Source organism: Ictalurus punctatus, chromosome 3 (genome assembly GCF_001660625.3).
Source record: "Ictalurus punctatus breed USDA103 chromosome 3, Coco_2.0, whole genome shotgun sequence".
Taxonomy (NCBI): domain Eukaryota; kingdom Metazoa; phylum Chordata; class Actinopteri; order Siluriformes; family Ictaluridae; genus Ictalurus; species Ictalurus punctatus.
Window position 1 is genome coordinate 9,443,034 of NC_030418.2, and position 26,574 is coordinate 9,469,607.

Sequence of the window (26,574 nt, forward strand, 5' to 3'; positions counted from 1 at the left end):
TTCATTCATGCATTAACCGCATTGTGCTGGTCAGGGACATGGCAATTCCAGAGCCAATATCGGCAACACTAGGCACAAGGTGGGACATGCACACACACACACACACACACACACACACAATCTACATTGGCATTGCCAATCCACCTACTGCAATGTATTTGGACAGTGGGAGGAAACAAGAGAACCTGAAGGAAACCAATGTAAACATTGGAGAACTTAAACTCTGCACAGTCAGTAACCTGAGCTCAGAATCAAACCCAGGACCCTGAAGCTGTGAGGCAGCAATGCTACGAAAATAAAAATGTGTAAAAAAAAAAAATAAAAAAAATAAAAAATTTTAATTTACTGCCTACCTTTGGCTTTCTGCTCACTCTCCTGCTGACTGCTGCTGCTCAAACTCAGGCTACAGCTGCTGTTGCTGGACAGGTTTGCGTCAAAAGCTTTGGAGGAGGATCCTGACTGCTCTTCCTGAGGAAGCATGTGAAACTCACAGCTCACAGTATCCATCTCTACCGTACTAGTGTCAGACTCACTGCGCCCACCAACACACTCCTCAATCAAAGGCCCAGCTGGTGAGGATGTGGCTGGAGAGCAGGATGCCAGGACAGAACTCTGAGGGGGTGGTGAGGATGAGTGCATTTCATGCAAGACCTCAGCAGACTCTGGCGTGGTGGGTGGTGTGTTGAGGATGGAATTGCTTCCACTGCTGGGATACTCCTGGTTGTTCTCTTGGCTCTCCTGTGGCTCGTCAGGTTTTTCACTTTTCTGCTCGCGCTCTGGCTCAGGATCACTCAGGCCAGGTACCACTGGAGGAGGAGAATTTGCAGCTTCAGTGTCTGAATCAGAAAACAGCTCTTTGAGGGTTTTCTTAGGCCACTGAGCCTGAATACTGGACCATACATCCTTCTGGCCTTTGGTACGGCAGCCAGGTGTCCTGTCGTCCATTCCAGAGGTAATTTTAGCTCGCTTGTCAGGGATTTCCCAGAATGTTGAAGACCGGCCACCCTTGGCCTTTTCCTTCAGGCCATTGTACTTCTTTGAGGGCACACCCTTGGCTTTGTGGTGCATTAGTAGCTCTTCTTTGGCCTGGGATTCCATTAGAGGACCACCCTCATCCTCAGAACTGCTGCTGGACTGCATGCCTCCATCCCGGGGACCAATGTTTCTCTCTTCCAGCTTCTTAAGTGAACTCTCTGACAGCCAATCACTCAACTTGCTGCCCCTGGTTTTGCCTTTGAACTGGATTTTATGTGTATGCTCAGTAGTTACATCAGCTTTTCTTCTCCTGATGCTTGAGGCCTCCCCCTCTGTTACTAACTGTTTATTTGTTTCTGGACTGTATTGGCTGGACGATACCTCTGCAGTGCCCATACTCACTGATGCTTTGTGTCCCTCAGTGGATGGCTCACTTTCCCATTGTAGGGCTGTATAATGGAGTTCTGGAGGAGCTCTTCTCTGAGGGCTTAGCTGGCCTACTGGGCAGTCATTATTATGGTCACCTTTCTCATCCTGCTCATGTATGCTGTGATCTATGGAGCTCTCAGGTGCTATTACAAACATACACACACACATACACACAAAATACTCAAGTAACTGTCAAAGCAGGCTTTTGCCTTAATCAGGATGAAGCAACAGTGGTGGCTCTGTTATGAAGTGATATTGAAGGGAACCAAGGGCTTCATTTATCAACCGCGTATACACATACTCTTGTGCGTAAACCGTGCGTACGCATGCTTCTATGTATTGAATGGGATTTATTAAAAATTTTGCTTATGTGTGAGGATGTAAGTATACTTCGACACGCTCCTGATCATGCGTATGCAGGAACTAGTTTTAGAAGAGTAATTGCAGGTAAACTGACTATTCCACTTATTGTTAATCATATCAGTATAATTGAGAGTAATTACTGATTTTGTTGCTCACAAGATGTGGACAGATGACAATTGTATGTAAGGCACATTAAAAGACAGATTGGTATTATGCCTTATTTGAAAATTTGGCTAATGCAGCTTTGCAGAGGGAATGTGTTTTTAGGCAACAATGGAAACTCTGTGCTGAGAGTTAGAACTCCACCTCTGTTACAAACTGGCAGTAGAAATGAGCAGAAATGACATTATCTTGCCATTGGAGAGTTCTCAAATTTGTTATTCAGAAATTGAATGAATATGCAAATTTTTCTATTGTATTTAGATATTAGACAAACAACTCAGAAAAGTGCCAAATAAAGCATTGTTCATGCCACAGTATCTTTACTTTATTGTCAGTGAAGTTCATAGTGAAGTTTATAGATCTTTTGACATGCTTCATGTCGTCCGTAACAGGCTACTGTGCTTTTTAAAGGGAAATAGTTCAGTAATTTACCACATAATTTGGGAGCATTTCTTTATGCAATTAAATGTGGATGTGCATGAGCACATCAATTTAGAATGTGTGGGGATTTATCAAATGGCCATCGCATACAGCTGTGCATACGTGTGTGTGATGTACCAATTTTTCTTACGCACAAATTTAGAACTTGTACTACACACGCTTTGATAAATGAGACCCTGATTATATCAACTAGGATGTTTTTAGCAACTGTGAGCTACAATCAACAATATGGAAAATATTGAGTAGGCAAAAGTGTTGTGCCTAGGAGCCAGGTCAGTGCACTACTTTAATGAATACGCAGTTCTTCCAATTAATTTTTGTTTTACAGTATGAAAAAATAAAAAATAAAAAAAATAATTGTGCACCCTCTTATTTTCTGTTGGCCTATGCTTCCAAGGCTTGCAAATTCAAAGCCTTAAAATACATCTATCTATATATATATATATATATATATATATATAGTGCCCTCCAGAATTATTGCCATTCATAAAAATTAGCTAAATTGATTGCATGAAATTTTACATTTAATTTGGTATTCATGGAAATCTGTTTGTGTGCATGTGTTTAAATTTATGCATAAGAAGACTAACTAATGTAAACGTCAATTGATCGACTTCAAATCAAATAATTTTCAGGGATTACAAACTTTTATCTATGGATTATACCGTCAAGCTTAAATTGCTTATTTACTGACATTTACAGCAATTAGCAGATGCCTTCATCCAGAGTGACTTACAGAAGTGCTTTCTAGTCTCTATCAATAAGATGTCATCATTGTAGTTCACTAGGTGAGGGATTAAGGATACTACTGAGAAAATTTTCTTCATAAATTAAGACAAATAAAACTAGTCATTATGACAAAAGAAATGCCACAGTATAAACATAGAGCAGGCTGGTCTGTACATAGCTATATGCTATTAATAAAATATGCAGCTGACTGAAGATTTAGCATACGCCATGCTTATGTTTAAAAGAAGTTCCATGTACATGCGTCTTCAACTTTGTTAGTATAGGAAGAGACTCAGTGTTGAATTGAACAATGTTATTTTCTCTAGGGCAAGCATGATAGCTTAGAAATATAATAAAATGCAAATAAAATGCACAATTAAAAAATAAAATAAAACTATACAATGTCAAAAATATCTGTACTTAAATGTGCTTTACTTATTTATCCTTATTTTCATGAAGCATGCCAATAATTCTCGATGGCACAAAGCAAAACTAAGGACTACCAGAAACAAACTCGTTTGTCACACCTACTGTCCTTTTACATTCAAGTAAACTGACTTCCTTGCCAAGATATGTTTATTCCTGTTTATAGCCCGTGATGTTACAAACAAATGTAGGGGACTAAAACAGTTAAAGGTTAAATAAAGCATGCAGTGCAAATGATGACCAGCATCTCAGAACTTACCTTGAAGGCCATTGAGATTGGAGGTGATCTTAAGGGATTTAACAGGACTCTTCTGGACATCTGCATCTATAAATTCTTCCATTTTGGGAAAATCATCATTGCCAGAGACAGGTTTTGACGATCTGTTTGTAGGAGGAAGGTCTTCTCTGTCATTTAAATTTTCTATTCGGTCTCTTTCATTTTTGTTCTAAACAAAAAGAAGAAAAGAACATTTTGTCCCAATCATTTCATTTTGGAAAAAAAATATTTTAAGGTGCAAACGGGTAAGCATTTTTTTACCTTTATTTTTTTCCTATGCTTAATTTTGGGAACATTCTTATTAGCTGGTTGGACAATCTTGTCGGCTTTAATCCACTCATCGTACCTTTTGAGAAAGAAGTAGTTATGTGAATAGTCTGCACTAAAGTTCAGCTAGTCTAAAAGACATGACAGAACAAATACACACTCAACCTGTAACAACTAGAGATGTATCGATACAATTTTTTTCAGACTGAGAATGAGAACATGTTTTTGATACTTTCAGATACCTAAATGAGTAACCTACTTATAGGAGTCATGTCAAGACCTCACTCAGTCCACACCCTATACATATCAGCTGCATTTCTACAAGGACTACTGGCAGGAGAAAGAGAAACAGCGTACTTCGCTTTTAATCTGTTTTGGCAACTCCTGTTCAATCAATCGTTATTATCCATTAAGAGTAGGTGAATTTACATTTTGTTGATTGGGTTTTTTGTTTGTTTGTTTTGAGAGATACACTAACTGTTTAATATTTAATAATTAATGGGATAAGCCTAGTTCAAGAGAATCTCCGCCGACAACCATGCCCCCCCTCTCAGCCAAGCCAAGCTAAGTCTCCTGTTTACCATTTATCTTAAGTAATTGAATGTTTTTTGCCCAACTGTCATGAATCAGGTGCTAATTATGGATGTAAAGCACCAAGAAACTAAAAGAAGTCCAATTCACATTGCTAAGTCTCCTTTGCTCAAAAGGATTTACTACTAAGCCTATTTTGTGTATAGTTATCTGCTGCTGGCTGCAATAACAAAAATTGTTTACCTAAGAACATGACCTAAAACAGTGTACAGAAAGTGTACAGTCATGTGAAAAAATAAGTACCCCCATATGAATTCATTCATTTATTTATTTACATATTTGGACAAGCAAACATTTAATCCTCTTTAAAACTGTGCCTATTAATAAAGTTGATACACTATCAAACGGCATAAAATTGAAATTTTGTAGTAATTTTCACAATTAACACGAACAAAAAACAGATTAGTCACATGGAAAAAGTAAGTACATCCCTACATTTATCACACCTTTAAATCCATAAAATTAGAATCAGGTGTTCAAGATTGGGTGCCAGTGATTAGAACCTGCTTAGTGTCTGGGGTTCCCTTTGCTATTGAGTGGTGTCATCATACCAAGGGATTTAAAAAGATCTCCAAATTATTTGAAATACATCATTCCACTGTAAGGAAAATAATCAACAAATGACTAATTTGTCCATGACTGGCCGTCCCAGCAAATTCAGCCCAAGAGCAGACTGTCTGATGCAACAAGTAATCACCAAGAACACCAATGCTTCTACAGTCAGAAAGAGATTGCACAAATTTGACTCGTATGAGATGCGTGTCAGGAAAAAGCTTTTTTTTCCTACTACAGTTTGCCAAACAGCATACAGGCAAAGACTATGCCTTTTGGAACAATGTGTAGTCAAATCAAAGATAGTTGTTTGGCCATAGTAACAGCAGAGATATTTAGCACAGACCAAAGACAGCTTTTCAGGAGAAGCACGTCATACCAACTGTGAAGGATGGTGGTGGAAATGTTATGGTTTGGGGTCGCTTCACTTCCTCGGGAACTGGATAGCTTGCATTCATTGATTCCCCTATGAATTCTGAATCATATCAAAGAATTCTTGAAGATAATGTGAGGCCATCTGTCCGAAAGTTAAAGTTGAACTGTGGAAAGTGGACCTTTCAACAGGATAATGATCCTAAGCACACTAGCAAATCCAAGTAATGGCTCAAAAAGAAGAAATGGAGGCCTATGGAATTGTCTAGTCAAAGCTCAGATTTGAATCCCATTGAAATGTTGTGGGAAGGTTTGAAACGGGCAGTACATGCAAGAAAACCCTCAAACATCTTGCAACTGAAAGAATATTGCATGGAAGAGCGGTCAAAAATTCCACCAAGCCTGGTGGACAATTATCCAAAACACCTACAAGAGGGTATTTCTGCTAAAGGGGGCAATACTAGCTTCTGAGACCAAGGGTGTACTTACTTTTTCCACAGAAGAATATCACATCTATTGAAAAAGCTAATTTTCCTTGTGGTTTTGTTCAAGTATATCAACTTCATTAATAGGGACTGTTTCAAAGATGATAAAAGTTTTGCTTGTCCAAATATGTCAAAAAAGGCGACAATTTCCATGGGGTGTACTTTGTTCTGCAACTACAGGTTGCACAGTCATGACATCTTTGTAGATTATGATTTTAAATAACGTGCAGAGTGCATAGAAAGTGTAATTTTAAGATCTCAGTGGGTCTCCATTGAGTTTACTCTTCACTAATGTGGAAAAACAAACCTGAAATGTACAACAAAGGCGCCACCTCCTCTAGAAATTGGCCTAAAGCATTAATCAATCAGTTTTGTTATGGATGTGTGTCACGAAAATGTCATTTAGCTCAAAAAATCAATTCTGTACACTTGTGGTAAAGTTCATTTTTGTCATCACTGCGAAGAAATCCCACAATACCAATGACAAATAATGGCAAGATCATCAAGAACAACATACTGAGTAAGCACTGTTATTTTCACTCTTCAGGCTTGTTTGTAAACATTTTCTCATCTAGTGTATGCTGTTAGCAATGTACTCCTTGGGTTGAGTTTTATATTTATATTTATTTTATATTTATATATTATGTTTTATCAGGTTACTTTTATCAGACAAAGATGCAAAGTTCCACTTGATATTTTCACAGAGCACAGTTTTTTGCTTTGACTGCATCATTACTCGTGTAATATGTGCAGATCGTTGGCATTTCATGTTACATCACCTAGCATCACTGTTGGTATTGGCACATATTTTCCGAGTACAAGTAAATGAGCATGGTATTATGTACCATATACCTGTATCGATGCATCCCTTGTTACAACTGTTAACTTAATAACATTAACACTGAAACATCACACAGTTCTCAAAATACACCATTATCTTCATGGTTAAGATGAGGTTGGCAGTACAATTGTGCTGAAAATGTTCATGATGTTTTTTCAACATGAATAAAAATATGACAGCTTGATTAACACATATATGAAGGTTTAAGTAGAGTTCTGTCCTGAAAGAGGAAATGATGATTATGATTAGACTATTCCTTAAATGTTAAGTGTATTCAGTCAAACATATTGCACAAATAAACTTGATCTAAATCTGTAAAATCCTAATGCTTTGTGTAAATATTGCCAATAAAATGAGTGACCCTGTCACAGTGTTCCGTCAATTCAGTGCAAAAACCTAGTCCACCTGCCCACGTTATATAATGGAAGCAGTTTTCCCCAACACTAACACATATTACTAAGAGATCCTAATCCATCCGAAACAGACACCAAAGTCATGCTGGGGATTCACTATTTCCATAACTCCAAATCATCTCAGACCATTTGTTTTCCAGACAAGTTCAACCTATGGATAATCATAATGCCAGTACTCCGTTTAATTAAATGTCAGAGAAACACATCTGAGTTCATCAACTACTAGATGGCCACACTGAAAAGCTATAGATGCTTTGAGATTGGGCTAGAAAAAGCTGACACAGTGACATCAGGGTTTAACTAGAAATTGGATCCTTTTCTCAGAAGAAGCGACCACTTTTTTTTTTTTTTTTTTTTTTAAATACATAAGGAATTCCCAGGGTCCTGCCTTACCTGACATTCCAGCCACAGTAGTGTACCAGGTAGAGCACCTCTCCCCCCTCCAGGTCTGACTCTTTCACAGTGGCTTCGTACGTCTTCTGATTGCGACCTCGCCCATACCTCACCTGCACCTTCATCCCAGGGGGGTAACACTCAAACTCCTCCCCTTCCTCCCACTCCTGACTGCTGTCATCCCTGTAAGAAAGACAGTTCAGCACTTCCTTTCCCTAAGCCTGCCCCAGAATATAGACAAGAACCCATCTCCACCCTCATAAAAAACCTGAGTCATCAGCTTCTATAGTGCCATCACTTAGTTGAATACGAAAATTCTACAGCCCTGAAGGTATTTGTTGTCTATAATAATAATAATAATAATAATAATAATAATAATAATAATAATAATAACAACAACAACAACAACAACAACAACAACAACATTAATGTTTTTTGCTTGCCTGCGTCTCTTGATTCTCAATTTGAAGAAGTAAGGGTAAACTAAGGATTTATATGTTGATCATCACTATTAATCAGTTACTTTGATCAGCAGTTACATTTATTTTTGTTATTTTTGTCATTATATCAAACAGCACTTTCCTGATTATTACACAGCAAATGGGCTGCAAATTCATTAATGCTCTCGTAATGCCAGGCTTCTGCTTCTACAGCTCAAAGTTATACACAGGTTGCATTATTCAAAAGGTGAAACTTTCAATGTACCCATTGGTTTCTCCAGTCTGTGACTGATGCATAGGTGCTGAGAGAACCTTAGCTCATACATTCTGGCTGTGTTCAAAGGTATCCAGCAGCTGGAAAGATATTTTTTACTGGTGCACTAGGATGTTCTACATGGATATTATTGCAGATACTGAATTAGCCCTTCTTGTTTCCTCTACTGCCTCACTGTCCTTATCATAGTTTACATAATCTAATTTTCAAAGCTGGCTTAATGAGAAGGTCTTAAACTTCAGCATGTACTTGGTAATTTTTTTCTAATTTGAATTAACTATTTATAACATATCATTTATTCCATGGGTGCTTTATCAGGACACACCGATATCCCAAGACTGAAGCCACAGTAGGTTCAACAACAAAGTCTATCCTAGCTGTAGTGCTGCAGTGGTTGTCTTATGCTATGCCTTCAATCGCAAAGTATGGCCTTATAAAGTACAGAATAGTAGAGCACTAGCTAAACATTACGGAACATGATAGCTTAATAAACAGGCTCCTTGTGATGCAACAGCCCTGGCATAATTTATGGAATCACCACACTTAGAGGTTGTTCACCCAGCTTTTTCACTTTGTAAGAAATAAACAAATTAAATTATAAATTGATTGCATATTTTTTTCCAGATCAAGTAGAGGAAAAAAAAAAAAAAGGAATCACTCAATGTTGAGGAAAATATTATGGAATCAACAACAACAACAAAAAGTTACAATTAGCACTTTGCTGCTCCTCTTCAGGCTTTTATGACGGCCTGAATTCTTTGAGGCATGGACCTCACTAATGAAAAACAATATTCTACATCAAACTGGTTCCAACTTTCTCAAATAGCAGTTGACAGATCAGCTATGCAGGATGGAGCCTTGTCATGAACCAATTTTTAAAAATTTAAACCATAAATTTACTGGTGATGTTGTTGCACGGATATGCCTTTCCTGAAGAAAAGCTTTAACACTCTTTACTCTGTGGCAAGACGCATTACCATCCTGAAAAATTACTTCATCACCAAATCTATTTTCTATCGACATAGTGAGAAAAGTGTACAAAATTTCAGTCTCCATCTCGACTGGTCCTTTACCTGACATGCAACCCCATATCATAAATAAGTGGGGAAATTTTATTGTTTTCTTCAGGCAGTCATCTTTATATTTTTCATTAGAACACACGAAATAAAAGTTCCAGCATCATCTCCTTGGCCAATGCAGAATCATTATTAATCACTGAATCCCATTTTCATCCAATCATCCACACTCCATGATTGCTTCCTTTAGCCCGCTGTAACCTTATTTTCTTCTGTTTAGGTGTTAGTGCTGGTTTTTGATATGTAAATCCCATTTCAATCAGCCGATTTCTTACAGTTCTGTCACAAACAGTGACACCTGCTTCTGCCCATTTGTTGTTCACTTGTTTTATTGTGCATTTTCTATTTTCAAGGCATACTGCTTTGAGTTTCTATCCTGATGCTTTGACATCTTCCTTGGTCTACCCCTATGTTTTCCTTTTATAACCTTCCCAATTTCTTTCTACCTGCACCAAATTTTATGAACAACCAACATCTTTTGCTACACTCAGTGTTGGATTTCATTGTTTCAATTGACAACTCTCTTGGTGCCATGCTTCCTTTCAATTAGCCCAGTCCAACAGCTCATTAAGGTCAGTAAGCACTCTCTTTTAACTGCAGACTAGTTGCATTTTTAGGTTTGTGCTTGTATTTGTTTTAGAAATGCAAATTACAAGGTGATTCCATAATTTTTGGCAACAATGGCAAAAATATGCCATTAATTACAACCCCAATTCTGAAAAAAGTTGTGACACAGTGTAAAATGTAAATTGAAAATTCCCTTATTTTATTTTAAAATGGTACATTTACTCAGATGTTGGATGTTAACTAACTTCCTTTTACTTAATTCTGATAAAACATAAATACTTTTATTAGGCCTACGTGTAGCTAGAAGTAATCTTTCTGATCACATGGTTACTCTGGATGGTCTTTCTGTTTCATCATGTACAGCAGTTAAAGACCTTGGAGTGATTATTGACTCCAGCCTATCATTTGATGCTCATGTAGATAATATTACTAGGATAGCTTTCTTTCATCTCAGAAATATTTCTAAGATAAGAAACATATTGTCACTACATGATGCGGAAATACTAGTTCATGCATTCGTCACCTCTAGATTAGATTACTGTAATGCCTTACTGTCTGGATGTTCCAGTAGGAATATAAATAAGCTCCAGTTAGTCCAGAATGCAGCTGCTAGAGTCCTAACTAGAACTAGAAGATACGACCATATCACACCAATATTATCAATACTGCATTGGCTCCCAGTAAAATCTCGCATTAACTATAAAATACTTTTATTAACCTATAAAGCACTAAACGGTCTCGCACCACAATATCTAAGCGACCTTTTGGTTTTATATGATACGCCACGCCTACTTAGATCAAAAGATGCAGGCTTTTTGACGGTACCTCGAATAGTGAAGGCTACAGCAGGGGGAAGAGCTTATAGAGCCCCACAGTTATGGAACAGTCTTCCTATTAGTGTTCGGGACTCAGACACAGTCTCAGTGTTTAAGTCTAGGCTTAAAACGTATTTGTTTACTCAAGCCTACCCTGACTAGATTCTATTTTACTACTTCGCAGTCATAATAATCTTTTTTTCTTCCCCCTTTCTCCTTTTGCCAAGCCCCACATGAATTTATGGAGATACTAGAGATCCAGATCCTTTCTGCCTCTGGATGGAGCTCAAATCTTCTCTAATTCCATACTGCTGGGACTACGGCTGCTCCTAAGGCCATACAGACTTTATATAAATCCATAATTAACTTTTTCACACTATCTGTTGTTACCCAGATAAGGATGGGTTCCCTTCTGAGTCGGGTTCCTCTCAAGGTTTCTTCCTCTTAAAACATCTTAGGGAGTTTTTCCTTGCCACCGTCGCCACTCAGTGGCTTGCTCAGTTGGGATAAATTCACACCTTTAATATCTGTATACCATGTTGATATTTCTGTAAAGCTGCTTTGAGACAATGTCTATTGTAAAAAGCGCTATACAAATAAAAATTGAATTGAATTGAACTCAGTTTAAATATTTTCTATGTTCTATTGTGAATAACATATGGGTTTATGAGATTTGCAAATCATTGCATTCTGTTTTTATTGACATTTCACACAGCGTCCCAACTTTTTTGGAATTAGGGTTGTAAAATATTTTAATTTAATTTGATTTAGGTATGTTTCACAAAGCCAGAATACTTTGTTCTGTTCCTGATTAAACTATATCTTTACGTTCAGCTGGTTCCCTCCTCCTCCTTCCCCATTGTGACGTTCATTACTCTAGTGCTGAACGGGTGAACGTCAGGCCGGAGGCCTGAGTCTGGCCGCGTTGGAGTGTGACAAGGATGAGGGAAGGACCAGGCTGTGAGGATGCACGTCTAGCACCAAGTTATCTGATCAGTGGGAGAGTACAATAAAGGAGTGACTGGAAGCGCCATAGGCGAAGAGAGACGCACGTGCGCTTTACGTTCCGTTTGTGTTTCTTTTATGTTTGAGTTTTATTTCTGATTAAACTTTATGTTCAGCCGGTTCCTACCACCTCCTTGCCCTTGTGAAGTTTGTTACAGATAAATAAGACACCTACATTTTTCTACGGTTTAATAAATCAAGTCACCAAATTTTAAAGTTGAAATTATAGGATCTTCAGAGGACTCAAACACAGTTATCTCAGTTTTACTCTCATTCAGGTGCAAGAAAGTGAAAGACAGCCAGGCCTTTACGTCCGAGAGACGGATCAAGAGATGATCTAAATCATTCCTATTGTGTCTGAGGGGCAGACAGATTTGGATATCATCTGCATAACAATAAAAAGACATACCGTGTTTCTTAAAAATTGAAACTGAAGGAAGCATATACAGTCATGTGAATAAATAAAAGTACACCCCATGTTTTTGTTGTTTTTTTTTTTTTTGACATATCTGGACAAACAAACATTTGATCATCTTTGAAACAGTGCCTACAGTGCTAATGAAGTTGATACACTTCATACAAAATGAGCTTTTTCAATCATTTACTCAACAGACCAATAGATGTAATATTATTCTGTGGAAAAAGTAAGTACACCCTTATTCTCAGAAGCTAGTATTGCCCCCTTTAGCAGAACTAACTTCTTTCAGGCGTTTTACATAATTGTCCACCAGGCATGCTGGAATTTTTGACCACTCTTTCATGCAATATTCTTTCAGTTGCAAAATGTTTGAGGGTTTTCTTGCACGTAATGCCCGTTTAAAATCCCCCCACAACATTTCAATGTGATTCAAATCCGTGCTTTGACTAGGCCATTCCATAAGCCTCCATTTCTTCTTTTTGAGCCATTACTTGGATTTGCTAGTGTGCTTAGGATCCTTATCCTGTTGAAAGGTCCACTTTCAGTTCAACTTCAACTTTCGGACAGATGGCCTCACATTATCTTCAAGAACTCTTTTATATGATTCAGAATTCATAGTTTAATGAATGCAAGCTGTCCCAGTTCCTGAGGTAGCAAAGCAACCCCAAACCATAACATTTCAGGTGTATGAAGTGCTTCTCATATAAAGCTGTATCTGGTCTGTGCCAAACTTCTCTGCTGTTATTTTCCTTAAAGTGGAATGATGTATTTCAAATAATTTGGAGATCTTTTTAAATCCCTTGCCAGACTCATGAGCATCCACAACCTTTTTTCCGAAGGCCTCTTTAGATCTTGGCATGATGACACCACACACCTCAATAGCAAAGGGAACACCAGACAACAGATGTGAGAGGTTTAAATATGACAGGTTCCACCTGCACTCCCTAAGCAGGTTCTAATCACTGGCACTTAATCTTGAATAACTGATTCTAATGTTATGGATCTGAAGGTGTGATAAATGTAGGGGTCTACTTACATTTTCCATGTGACTGATCTGTTTTTTGGTCATTTAAATTGTGAAAATGACTACAAAATGTCAATTTTATGTGTCATTTGATAGAATGTATCACCTCCATTAATATGCACTGTTTCAAAGAGGATCAAATGTTTGCATCTCCAAATATGTCAAAGAAACCAACAATTTCCATGGGGTGTACTTATTTCTTCACATGATTGTACAAGGGAAACAGAGTAGGGGCAAGAATAGAGCCTTGGGGAACATCCCAAGTAAGATGAGCAGCACCAGAAAAGAAATTACCAATATTAACTGAACACCCTCTGTTTTTAAAATATGATTGAAACCAGTTAAGAGTATTCCCTTGAATGCCTGCACATTGCTTTAAATGAGAAATAGAACAGCATGGTCACCTGTGTCAAATGCAGTGTTCAAATCTAAAAGCACTGGCACAGCAAAATCACCAGATTCTACAGTCAATAACACATCATTTAAAACTTTTACCACTGCAGTCTCAGTAGAGTGATATTTTCTAAAACCTGACTGAAATACTTCAAAGATTTTCATTGAAGAAACTCTGTAGTTGTCGAATGACTTTTCTCTCTTTTTTTTTTTTTTTTTTTTTTTTTTTTTTTTTTTTTTAAATATAAAAGATTTTGGAAAAAGGTTTGGATAAAAGCATCTTCTAAATTAATAAATGTACTGTAGGTCTAAAATTAGACAAAACTGCAGGGTCTACATTTGGGGATGGACCTTTTGCTTCAGATAATCTGGAACAATACCAGTTTCAAGGCATTTATTAATAATTATTAGAAGACTAAATCCAACCACATCAAAAATTTGTTTAAAAAACGTGGAAGAATAACTTCAAGGGGAGAGCCAGTAGGCTTAGCTGACCCACAATTTCTTGTGAGAGAGAAAGAGAAACAGGTTAAAATTGGTTTAAAACACCAAAACAAGCAGGGGGAATTGAAGGATCCCATGCAGATAGGACAATATTCAGACTAATATCCCTAATCTTGTCAACAAAAAAATAATAGACACAAAATACAAATAAATAAGGACTCAGCTGGGTACACAAACAGAAGGATTTACAACAGCATTTAGAGTAGTGAAAAGTATTTTAGGTTTGTGACAGTTTTTTTCAATGAGGTCAGAAAAATACTTAGACTTAGTAACTCTCACATTTCTCTGGAATTGAGTTATGGTGTCCCTTAAGATTTCATAAAAGACTTCAAACGAGTTTCAGCTCATCTACAGACCTGTCTGAGACCACAAGTAGTGTCATTTAGCCAGGGTTCAGATTTAGGTTTATGATGTTTAGCCTTCAATAGAGCCACAAAGTCTAAAATGTAAGTGCAGATAAAATAAAACAAACTAAGGTGCTATTCGGAACTCAAGTCATGGAGAGAGAGAGAGAGATTAAGAGACAGACACTTCATTAAAGGCTGCTGAAAAATCACCACTGGTAGTTGATGTGATCAGATGAGACCAACAAACATGTTTATAAGATTTGACGATATGAAACAGTTGATGGATAGTAAACAAAATAGTCTTACGGCCAGAGATACTATAGTCACATATTTCAATGTCACAGACAGCCATGGGGATAACAAAATCAAGTGTATGTGAGTGTGAGCTTTCACCAGTTGAACCAAATCAAATGTGTCACTAAGGTGCATAAATTCTTTAGCTAAAAAATTTGATGGACATCAGACATGGATATTAAAATCCCCAAGAATTAAAAGTCTACCACAATTAGAGAAAATTCATTTTTACAATCTTTGTGATATTTAGGTGGGTGATATATCACTGTGGTCTATTTCCAGTACAAGCAGTTGAAGTTCATAACTATAGTAGTCATCAGTCGTTAAAGTCCAGCAGCAAAGATTTTGTTTAAATATAGAAGCCAGACCTCCACCCTGACCTGAGGTACGAGGAGAACTGAAATATTTACAGTCAAACGGTACCAGTTCAGAAAACAGGCTTAAATCCCCAGAAGTAAACAAAGTTTCGGTGACAAATAAAAAGTCCAATCCGCATGAGATAAAAAAAAAAAGAAAAGTTATTAAGAATAAAGCTCTTGTTTACCATCAATCTGGTGTTTATCAAAGCCATCCTTAGCTGCAGTGAATCCTTAATTGGCTGTGATGCCCGAGACAGCAAATGGAAATGGTTCAAAGACACTGATTATCCGTTTAGTTGAGTCTGACTCTCGGTCTTCCCCTTTTAGCTGTTCTGCACCTAGGCCAGTGTCCGTTTTGCTGGTGTCAAGCTAGCGCATTTTTGGCGGCTTCGTGTTCTTGTTCCACTGACCATTCTCAGCATCGTTGCTTTCTCTGATAAACCTAATTGCATCACGTGGCCAAAGTAAGTGAGCCAGAGTCTGGTGATCTTTCCCTCAAGTGACATTTCTGGCTTGATGCTCCAGAACTTCTTTGTTGGTAACCCTCGCTGTCCATGCTATTCGTAAAAGTCTTCTCCAGCATCATTGCGCAAAAGCATTAATCCTCCTTTGGTCAGCTTTTTTCAGGGTTCATCTTTCACACCCATACACTGATATGGGGAACACAGTAGCATGGACCAGTTTGCATTTGTTTGTAAGGCTGACTGATTTAGCTCCTCCAGATTTGGTGCATGCTCAGCATCATACTACGGCCTAATGCAATTCGTGGCTTGATTTCAGGGCCGCAATCTCCAATTCGATGCATCATGGATCCCAGGAAGCAGAAATCCTTGACACATTCAATCTCTTCACTATTGATGGTTATTTTGAATGCTCCCTTTCCAACTGTTGTCATGATCTTCGTCATTTTGATGTCGAGGTGGTGGCCCATCATTTCGCATTCCTTTTTGATTCTTAGTATGAGGTGTTTCAGATCTTCTTCCGTTTCTGGGAGTAATGTTGTATCATAGGAATAGCGGAGATTGTTGATATTTCTGCCGCCAATCTTGACACCAATTATTCCAGATCTAATTTCCTCATGATTATTTCTGTGTAAAGATTGAAAAGAAAAGGAGACAGGATACAACCTTGTCACATGCCTTTCTCAATCTTGAACCACTTAGTGTCTGTGTTGTCTTCGGACAGTTGCTTCTTGGTCTGCATAAAGGGATCTTAACAGATGGATCAAGTGTGCTGACGCTCCCAGTTCTTGCAGGGCCTTTCATAGCTTATCATGTTCGATGCAGTTGAACGCCTTGCTGTATTTGATGAAGCACATGTAGATGTTTTTCTGATACTTGTGACATTTCTCAATAATCAGATTTGCGATATGATCACAGGTACCACGACCTCGTTGGAACCCAGCTTGTGAGTCAGGTAGTTCTACTTCGATGACTGGATGCAGACCCTGCTGTATGATCTTCAGAAAGACTTTACTGAATCAGTGCTATTGCACAATAGTTGCAACAGTCCCTTGCATTACCTTTCTTAGATAGTGGGATGAATGCTGATCTCTTCTAATCCTTTGGCCTCCTACTGGTTTCCCAGATCTTCTGGCAGATCGCTGTGATAGCCACTGGTGGAATAGCCCTCAGCATTTCTGCTGGGATGCAATCAATACCAGTTGCCTTGTTCTTTGGTAATTGCTTCAGTGCCCATACAACTTCCTCATCCAGGATGGCTGGCTCCAATTCCACTGGGTCGTCATGGGGTGGCTCAGGGTCTCTGGTGCTTGCATACAGCTCTTCTGTGTATTCTCGCCATCTGATTCTGATGCCTTGTTGGTCAGCCAGGACCTTACTGCTCTTTTCTTTGATTTGTTCCTTTGTGAGCAGTAAAGGGAGTTTGAATTTTCTTAACCTGTGTGAAGAGACCTTTTCGACAGTGCTCCATTTGCTTGCATAACTGATCCCGGTATGCTTCTTTGTCCTTCCTTGCTGCACATTAAAACCTCGCGTTTAGCCTCCTAGCTTTATCTTAGTCCCTGGCAGTTTTGGCTGCTCTTCTTTTCTAGCTGTAATTTTGATGGTTTCTGCCGACAGACATTTTCTCCTTTTCTCTGGTTTTTTGTATGGTATGCGTTTCTGCACTGTTTCAATAATCGTGGATTGGATTTCCTTCCACAATTCATCTGGCTGTTTGTCTGCATGCCAAGAAGTTAGAATCTGTTCTTCACTTCAATTGCGTATGAAACAGGAAACTTGGAGACATCTAATCACTTTTTTTTGGAGCATTCTTTTTGATGTTTCAGAATTTCACCTTGATGGTGGCTATAAGCAGCTCGTGGTCAGAACAGCTGTCAGCACCAGGAAATGTTTTGATGGCAAGGACCGAACTTTTCCAGCATTGACTGCAAAGGTTGTAGTGTACTGCAAAGGTTGTACTGCATTTGATTGCGATGCTGTCCACTGGGGCTGTCCAGGTTGACAGATGGCATTTCAGTTGCATGAACCATGTATTTGAGACGCTGAAATGGTTTTCATGACAGAATTGGACCCAATGATCACTAGCATCGTTCCTGTCACCCAGTCCAAACTAGCCTATGATGTTCACCTCTTCCTGACTGCCGACCTTCGTGTTGAAGTCACCCATGATATAAATTATATTCTTTTTTGGCACCTGTTCCAGTGCTTCCTCGATTTTGCCATAAAAGTGTTTGATTTCATCTTCTGTAGCATCTGTCCTTGGAGCACAGAGCACATGTAAGACCATGATATTGGTGTAGCGGTCAACTGCACGGGCGATGTTCTTGTGTGCTATAAAGGCCACTACGTTCCTTTTAAGTTCTTGACCAGAATAATACACTGAAAAGTCATCCGATTGGAAGTGGCTGTTATATTTCCAATGTAATTCACTGATTTCAAGCAAATACATGTTGAGTACTTTCTCGCTTGATGTCCAATTTCCCTTGACTCATTCACATGCGATCTTTTGCGTTTTCATGCAGTGTAGATCCTTTCTTTAACGCAGGCAGCATCAGCAGCTGGGCTTCCCAAAAAATTTCATAAATTCCCAGATTACTCACAAGTGATCTTTGCTCTTCCCCAGTCACTTTTTGGGTACTTACTGGCCTGGGGGGCCCACCATTGGGTACTAGATTTGAAGTATGTGAGAGAATTTCATGATTTTTCCAAGATTTTCCAGGGTAGGTCACCAGGTCTTCGCCCAACCCTCCCCATTCCAAGGCTTGGGACCGTCATGCAGGAGTCACCCTACACGGGAGCAAACACACTACACTTCGCCAAACACCATCGCCATCACCTACACCATCACCTCGAGTGATGCAGAGGTAGTTCATCTGAAAAGACTGAAAAAAAGGTCTATTCCAAAAATGCACTGGTTCTAGCGAATGTCAAACGGAAAATCGTTTGCAGTCAGTTTCATGGCTGGCTGGAACAAGGCTGGAACGCCAACTTAGATGCCAAGAGAAGCTTAAGCTTAACGGCAAAGTCTCCTCATTTTCCTCTTGTTTTTGGTGCTTCATCCCAGGTAGGAAACATGGCAGGTGGCATAGATATGCAGGTATGGACACCAGTAGAGGAGGGGGAGCGTAATGTAGACCTCTCTAAACTTGCGTAAACAACTCATCAGAAGTAATTTAAATGTTCAGGAGTGTTTGAGGATCATATACCAGAAGCAGCAAGACATTTTGAATTGTAAAAGACATAAAACAAGCCAGGCAGCAAATGGTAAGCCACACACAACAGCACCATCTTGATTCCACTAAACAACATAACCAAGCCTCCTCCATGCATCAAGCTGCTTGGAGATGGTCCCATAGCCTTTACCTTTAACATGATTCTCTATAAATTTTCTTTCTGATCTCCTCAACGGTCCTTTGCTTTCTCTGGTCCAAGTTTAGTGTGGTGCACACAATGATACCAAACAGCAGAGTGACGACTTTTCTCCTTTTAAACACGCCGAATGACCGATTACAAGATTGAGGACACTAATTAAAGAAAACAGTTAGTTTGAAATATCACTATTATCCAATTATTTATAATCTTTTCTAGGGGTACCAACAAATATGTCCATGTCATTTTAGAATATATTTGTAGAATAAGCAATAATTTATCTCTTTTCACACATCCTTTGTTTTACTCTATGACAGTGGTCACCAACCCTGTTCCTGAAGATCTACCTTCCTGAAGACTTTAGCTCCAACCATAACCGTGCCCACCTGGCCATCTAATCATTGCCTTAAGAAGTCCTTGATCAACTAAAACAGGTGTATTAGATTTGGGTTGGAGCGGAAACCTGCAGGAAGGAAGATATCGAGGAAGAGGGTTGGTGACCACTACTCTATGACATACCAAAGGCATGCAGGTATAAATGAGACAATTGATTTTAATTTCATAACTTTTCAGGAAGACTAAAGCATTGTTTCAATTGGCTGTAAGGGTACCAACAAATTTGTCCACAAATTTGTTTATTTGCTACGAAGTAAAAAAGCTGGTTAATATCCTCTAAGTGTAATGATTCTGTAATTTTTACCAGGGGTTGTAATTTTATCAAACCATTATGAGTTTATTAGCATTAAGGGAGATTCTTGAGAGCCTAATTTATAAGGACATTTATATTCATCCAAGCTTTTATGTATTGTGTATTTTACATTTTGCATAGTTGTACTGCTGAATCTGGCTGTAGTGATGTCTGTGTATCATCAGCAGTGTCAGCATTATGTTGTAAATAACAGGGACTGGATACAAAAGTTTAAATTGAAATCTTGACAGACACCATACTACACACTTTTGTGCAGTATGGCAAAGGGTATTGACCATGTTAACCTCTTTGTACAGATTTTCCTTAAGCCTAATCTCCTCTATTGAAGCATGTGCTCAGACAACACTGTTGTTACATCTTTGAGCTGAAATATCATAGAGTGCATATGTGGGCTAACCTGTAAGTGGACCTTTGATGATGACCCTATTATTTAAAAAAAAAAGGCCACCAATGGCCAATTAGCTTTCAACAAGCATTTAATAGGTTTAACACTGACCTATTGTCATGAAACTTGAATGGTAGTTTCGGGTTGGGAACCACGACTATCTGATGCAATCTTATGCAAATTAGTTTGTTATTTTTGCTCAAAATATAAAAACAATTGCCTTTTGTTCAATTTAGCTCTGTCTATGGAAATTTGTGATAATTTGTGATTGCATAATATCCTAAACTACCTTTGCAAAATGGTCCTAGGATTTTTAGCCAAGTTTCACAAACCTGATGAAAAAATACTCAGGTGTGTGTGTGAACCACAATAATGATCAAAACATGACATTTCTAAACAATATGACCACCATATCTCAATTAATTCTAAGGAGGTGGAGACTAATTTACACATACAGCTCTAACTCATGTTTGCTTGCATGGTTTCATACAAAACTTGAAAGGCATGTACAGTACTAGTAAGCCATGCAAATTACTCAAACTAGCCACTGAGGAGTGGTGTTCTTAGTTTTTCCACACAAAAACAACTACATCTCTGGAAAAGGTTAATATTGAAATTAAATTTTTCTTGTAATCCTTTGGCTGAACATATAAAAAAAATCCTTTTGGACCATTTAGCTACACCCACTCCAATTTAACTACTCATAAGCTATTCAGGCTTTCAGGATTTCCTTTTCTAAAAAGAAAAAGTTTTTAAAAAGTTAGTGATATTTTCACTTACTTTTCAAAAAAAATTAACAACATTCGTGCTAACATTTATGCTAACAATTTATGCTAACAATATTCATGCTAAGTGCTAACAATAATTAATGCTCTAAAGATGAAAAAAATCTTACTGCATTTAGAATACACAGTGATTTGTCATTGTAAAATAATGTTATAAAGCCTTTTATTATATTTATGCATAGTTTTTCATTTCACTGTCATTTGCAACGCTTCATGGGATTGTAGTTCATTTCTACGTTAAAGATTAAGTACACAGACTTAATCCATTTTTGTTATTTCATACAGTTGCTTTGCTGGAGTTAATATTATTCTAAAATGTGAAGAAAAAAAAAAGTAGAATAAGCAAGTGTTTCAAAACTTTTGACAGACAGTGTACCTTTATTAAATAAACTTTTTCTTTTGAACAATGCAGAAATTTGTGTAAAAAAAACCCTTTAATTTTAATTAAATAAACAAATGGATGAAATCTTTCACTACTACAGGTTCTGGAAGTAAAAATCGTGGAATTCTGCAGCAAATGCTCACTCCCAAGAAGCACTGAGAATGACGTAATCAAGTTGGTGTCCTTACACTCTATAACTACTTAAATGTTTGTATATACCTTAATATTTTGCAATAAACAAACTGTATTGTTTCTATATTTATAACCAATGACCACTAAATAACAGTAGTTTTATATTTCTGCACAGATTTTATTTTTATTTTATTTACTTTGCACGTCAGAGGTTGTCAACCTTTTGTAACTAAAGCCCCCTAAGCCTCCCCTATCATGTGGCATGCCCCCACACCCATATTGGAGGAGACCAGATATAATGATTATCTATTCTATATAAAATCTATCTATCTATCTATCTATCTATACCTATTCTATAATCTGTTTTTGATAGATAGATTTTTTTTGCTTTTGTGTTTTTTTTTTAAACTTTTTTAATTACTTTTGATAATTTATGATTCTTTAAATAACTTTTATAAAACAATATAATAGACAAGTATGGAACATGAATGATATAAAACATTTCTGAACACTATGACTACTTTGAACAAGAGAACTAGGCTGTAATAACATATACTATTTAACATGTTGCATTACATTCGTCTTGCATTCTAAAAAAACATTTGTATGTGAATTATGAAAATTGGGATGAAGGGTGTGTCTCATTAGCCATGACATTGTTAAATCTCCGGCTCTCAGCCACTCACTGAACAGAGCAGATGCAGAGAGAGTTGAGAGTACAGCGGGAAAGCAAGACCTTGCTCTTGCAGGACAGTACTGACGACATTTGGAAAGTTGCTAAAGTTTGTCCAAAAAGTCGCTAGGCCCTTTATTTTTCAAAAAAAAAAAAGTAGATAAAAGCTAGATAAAAGGCAGCTAAGCCCTGCCTCTCCCTAGCAAAAAGAAAATACAGAGGGAGAGGGAATGCAGGGTTTTTCCATTTATCCACAATCTATTTGAAAAGCAATAAAATATACAGAGTACCCAAATGATGCCCTGTCCGTGTTTTTTTTTTCTTGAAAACAATTCGCACCCCCGTATGATCTCTCCTGGTTGAGAATCACTGGATGATGTCATTCACAATGTTTCAGGAAAATGTATGTAAATACATGAAAATGTAATTCCACATTGAAGACGTGGTCTTAAGTGCACAGTCTTGTAGGCGTAGCTAGACCCTTCAGCCCCCTTGTTTTTCCATTTCAACAAACAAGATCCATCCAGTAAGTGTCAATGTCACATAGCTCAAAGAGCTCCACTTGATAATGCAGTTCATCATCACCGTGAAAAATTATTGACCCACAAGTTCGAATCTCATGGGAATTTTATATAAGCTTATTTTTGGCTGAATTAGTGTAATCAAACCAATTATTTTACATCTTTACAATGACACCTAAACTAACATGTAATTGTCATATCTCAGCTCAGCCGCACTCGGTTTCCCGGGAAACACCGCTAACTACAAACATGGACGCTGAGGACTACACTTCCCACACACGCATGTGCTCACCTTCCCCGGAGTTCTAATCACACACACCTGCATCCAATCACACACACACTCTCACCACAGCACTTAAGAGACTTTGGATGCAAACAGACTTTGTGAAGTAAACGTTCAGTTGACTTGTTCTCTGCCATTATCCAAGCCTTATTCTCGTGTTTTGACAAAGTGACTTTGACCAGTGTTTACGTCCCCGACCTCGATTTCTGCCTTGCCCTGTTTTGTTTGTTTTCCTGATCGCCTGACCACTGCCTGTTTCACGACCACGAACTTTGTCTATTTCCTTTGGATTATTCTGCCTGATTCTGTCACCCGCATCTGCTTCCGTCTTCAACCACGGTACGTGACAGTAATGGACAGCAAAATATTGAGACAAATTTAATTTGGGTGCAGGCTTTTCTGAATAGATTATTTCATAGCTTTGTTTAGCTATTATTTGATGATAATGAATGAACAAGTATTTAAACATTTTTGACTGGTAGTTTACTTTAAAAAAAGATTGAACTTTATCTGCATTAAATGAACATTTTTTCTTTTGACTAATGCAGAAAATATTTGTAAAATAAACTGTGGAATTAGCAGAAATAAACAATAACATTTTAGGTTTACAATAAAAACATGATATTTCTGATAATTAATTACAGCCACATAAGAGTGGGAGCACTCCTAATGTAAAATTCAGTTGGGCACTGAGGTCCAAATGCAGGAGCACTTGAGTCCATGCGCCACCTGGTGGATATTCTGGGAAGCATAACAAATGTATTTAATTCTAAGAAACTGGTCTGACTAGACCTGCGGAATTCTGTGTGGTAGGCTTCCTGATCCTTAATGAAAAAATGCACATCTTTTTTAAGGCCACATCTGTATAGCCTTAGCAAAGTGAAGGAAAAATATGGCATTTCAAAATCAAAATGCAAAAGAAAAGCCAAGGCAGACAGTACTGCAGTGCAATGTCCCTGTACTAACTGCTGCCACACACACCAACATACCCAATACCCCATCAAAAAACACACCCACTCCCCCATCAAAACAACCCCCCAATTCCTAGTAGTTCCACACCCTAGCAACAATGGGTTAGAAGGTGTTAGGCAGGACCCTGGTTTCAGAGTTTTCAAAATCAAATAAAAAGTTGGTTGATTTAAAAAGACCTTCTTATGGTGCTTAAAATGGAATTTTCAACTATACCAAAGCAGGGAACCAAAGGGGGACAACAATACTAGCAGCTCCAAACAAACATCATTAATTTCAGCACGAATAAACTCGAATATGCCAAATGTAAATCCTCAATTCATGCCTGTACACATGCCTAAAGCCTGGTTCACACCGGGATGTTTGTTTTCTAAACGGTCCATTTTTCAAAGCGTTTTTTTTTGTGTTCACACCCATGTGTTAAACGCTGGCGACGCACTGAATGAAAGTGCACATGCACTCGCTGACAGTGCTTATTGACAAACAGAAATAACCTGGTACACAAGCTGTGAAGCTGCACATCTTCCCATTTTTGACAGCTGCTTGTCAATGAGAAGAAGGAAGAAAAAGCATACAAAAAATATCATGCAACTCTTACTATTTCTGCTATATGTTTATATGATCGATAGAAATAGCATCAGTAGCCTATATGCTTGTGTGAGATTCAGAATTCAGACAATATTTGCAGCCCTTCAAACAAGAGGTATATGTATGCACACACACACACACACACACACACACACCTACTATATTGAGAGTATTTTACACCTATGCCAGGTAATGTAAAATACAATAAACAATCAAGCAATCAATCAGCGGATTATCGTTGAGCAGCGGTGTGAAATATTTCAGGAAAGAGACAAAAGGAAATATATTATGCCATTTAGTATATAAAACAACACTGAAAGAATGAAATAGATTACTCGCACATATTATATGTACAGTGCAGGAAATAGATATTTTTTTTTAGTAAATATTTTTCAATGCAGTTATTCACATGAAATTTTGACCAGATATCAGTATTAACTCAAGAAATCTGCAAATATAAAGAATTCACAACATTAAAGTCTATAAATAAAGTTATGTGTAATAAAGTGGAATGACACAGGAAAAAGTATTGAACACGCTAAGAAAAAGCAGTTCTCTAAGGCAAGGTAAGGCAAGGAACCAGCTGAAATCTGTAAGTAATTATACCTCCAATCTGTGCAAATTAATATTGGCTGGGTTAGTAAATTGATGGTCTATAAAAAGGCTTTTCATTACCAAGGTGTCACACAAGCATCTCATGATGGGTAAAAGCAAAGAGCTCTCCCAAGAGCTTCGCGACCTTATTGTTGCAAAACATATTGATGGAATTGTATACAGACGTATTTCAAAACTTCTGAATCTTCCAGTAAGCACCAGTGGGGCCATTATCCGCAAATGGAAGCAACATCACTCCGTCATCGACCAGCCACGCACACGAGCTCCTCACAAGATATCTGACCAGGGAGTCAGAAGAGTAGCCCAAGAGCCAAGGACCACTCAGAAAGAGCTACAGAAACACTTGGAGGCAGCAGGTATCATCGTCACAGAGAAAACAATAGGCAATGCACTCCACTGCTCACACTCACCCCACAAGTCTCCATTACTAAAGAAAAGGCATATTGAAGCTCATTTAAGGTTTGCTACAACTCATTTGGTCAAGCCTATGAAATACTGGGAGAGTGTAGTCTGGTCAGACAAGAGCAAAATTGAACTTTTTGGCTGTCCATACTACACACCATGTTTGGACAAGAAATGGCACTTCACATCACCCTAAAAACACTTCATGGTGTGGGGCTGTTTTTCATCACATGGTACTGGCAGACTTCATATAATTGAAGGAATGATGAATGGAGCCCTTTACCGGGAGACTCTTGAGAAGAATCTACTGCCATCCACGAGGATGATGAAGATGAGACATAGGTGGACCTTCCAGCAGGACAACAATCCAAAACATACAGCAAAGGAAACTCTCAATTGGTTTCAGAGAAGAAAAAAAAATCAAGGCATTAGAATGGCCCAGTAAATCACCTGACTTGAATCTAATTGAACAAGATTTAAAGACAATATGTTTAGAAGAATGGGTCAAAATCACACCTGAATACTGTGGCCGATTAATTTCTTCATACAGGAAGCGTCTTGAAGCTGTCATTACAAACAAAGACTTCTCCACTAAGTATTAAATAAATTTCAGTTAGCGTGTTCAATACATTTTTTCCTGTGTCATTCCACTTTATTACACATAACTTCATTTATGGACTTTAATGTTTGGATTTCTTAATGTGTGGATTTCTTGAGTTAATACCAAAGTCTGGTGAAATGTCGTGTGTGTATATATATCTCACACACACACACACGTAAGTAGTCTGGGAAATTCCGTGTCTTGAACTCTGTATCATCTTTCAGAGATTCCTTGTTTATGTGTGTAGCCAGAAGGATTCATGAGCAGTGCACATTTTATTTCGGGTATGTCATTTATTCACTCTCTTACAAAAATGGTGGATGCTAGTAAAGATGTTTTAATTGAACAACTCCTCCTCCTTTTTTGTAGTCGGTGTGGCATTCTTCATTACGTTGTTCATACGTAAAAGATAGCATCATCATACTGTATCAGACTTTTATTTATTTTTTTTTTTAAACTCACTT

The 26,574-nt window shown here is 37.9% G+C and overlaps 1 protein-coding gene across 7 annotated transcripts in view; it reads right to left on the reverse strand.

The window, feature by feature from the left end:
* The window catches only part of arid4b (AT-rich interaction domain 4B), a 171,713-nt gene that overhangs the window by 11,591 nt on the left and 133,548 nt on the right, over window positions 1-26,574 (reverse strand). For 6 of the 7 annotated variants that reach the window (XM_053679559.1, XM_053679558.1, XM_053679557.1 and 3 more), the window contains 4 exons: window positions 7,717-7,899; window positions 4,064-4,148; window positions 3,785-3,971; window positions 354-1,547 (listed from right to left, as the gene is read on the reverse strand). In XM_053679559.1, the coding sequence (XP_053535534.1) occupies window positions 354-1,547; window positions 3,785-3,971; window positions 4,064-4,148; window positions 7,717-7,899 (1,649 nt within the window). The remainder of the gene's footprint in view (window positions 1-353; window positions 1,548-3,784; window positions 3,972-4,063; window positions 4,149-7,716; window positions 7,900-26,574) is intronic. The other variant, XM_053679560.1, reaches the window with a different exon arrangement.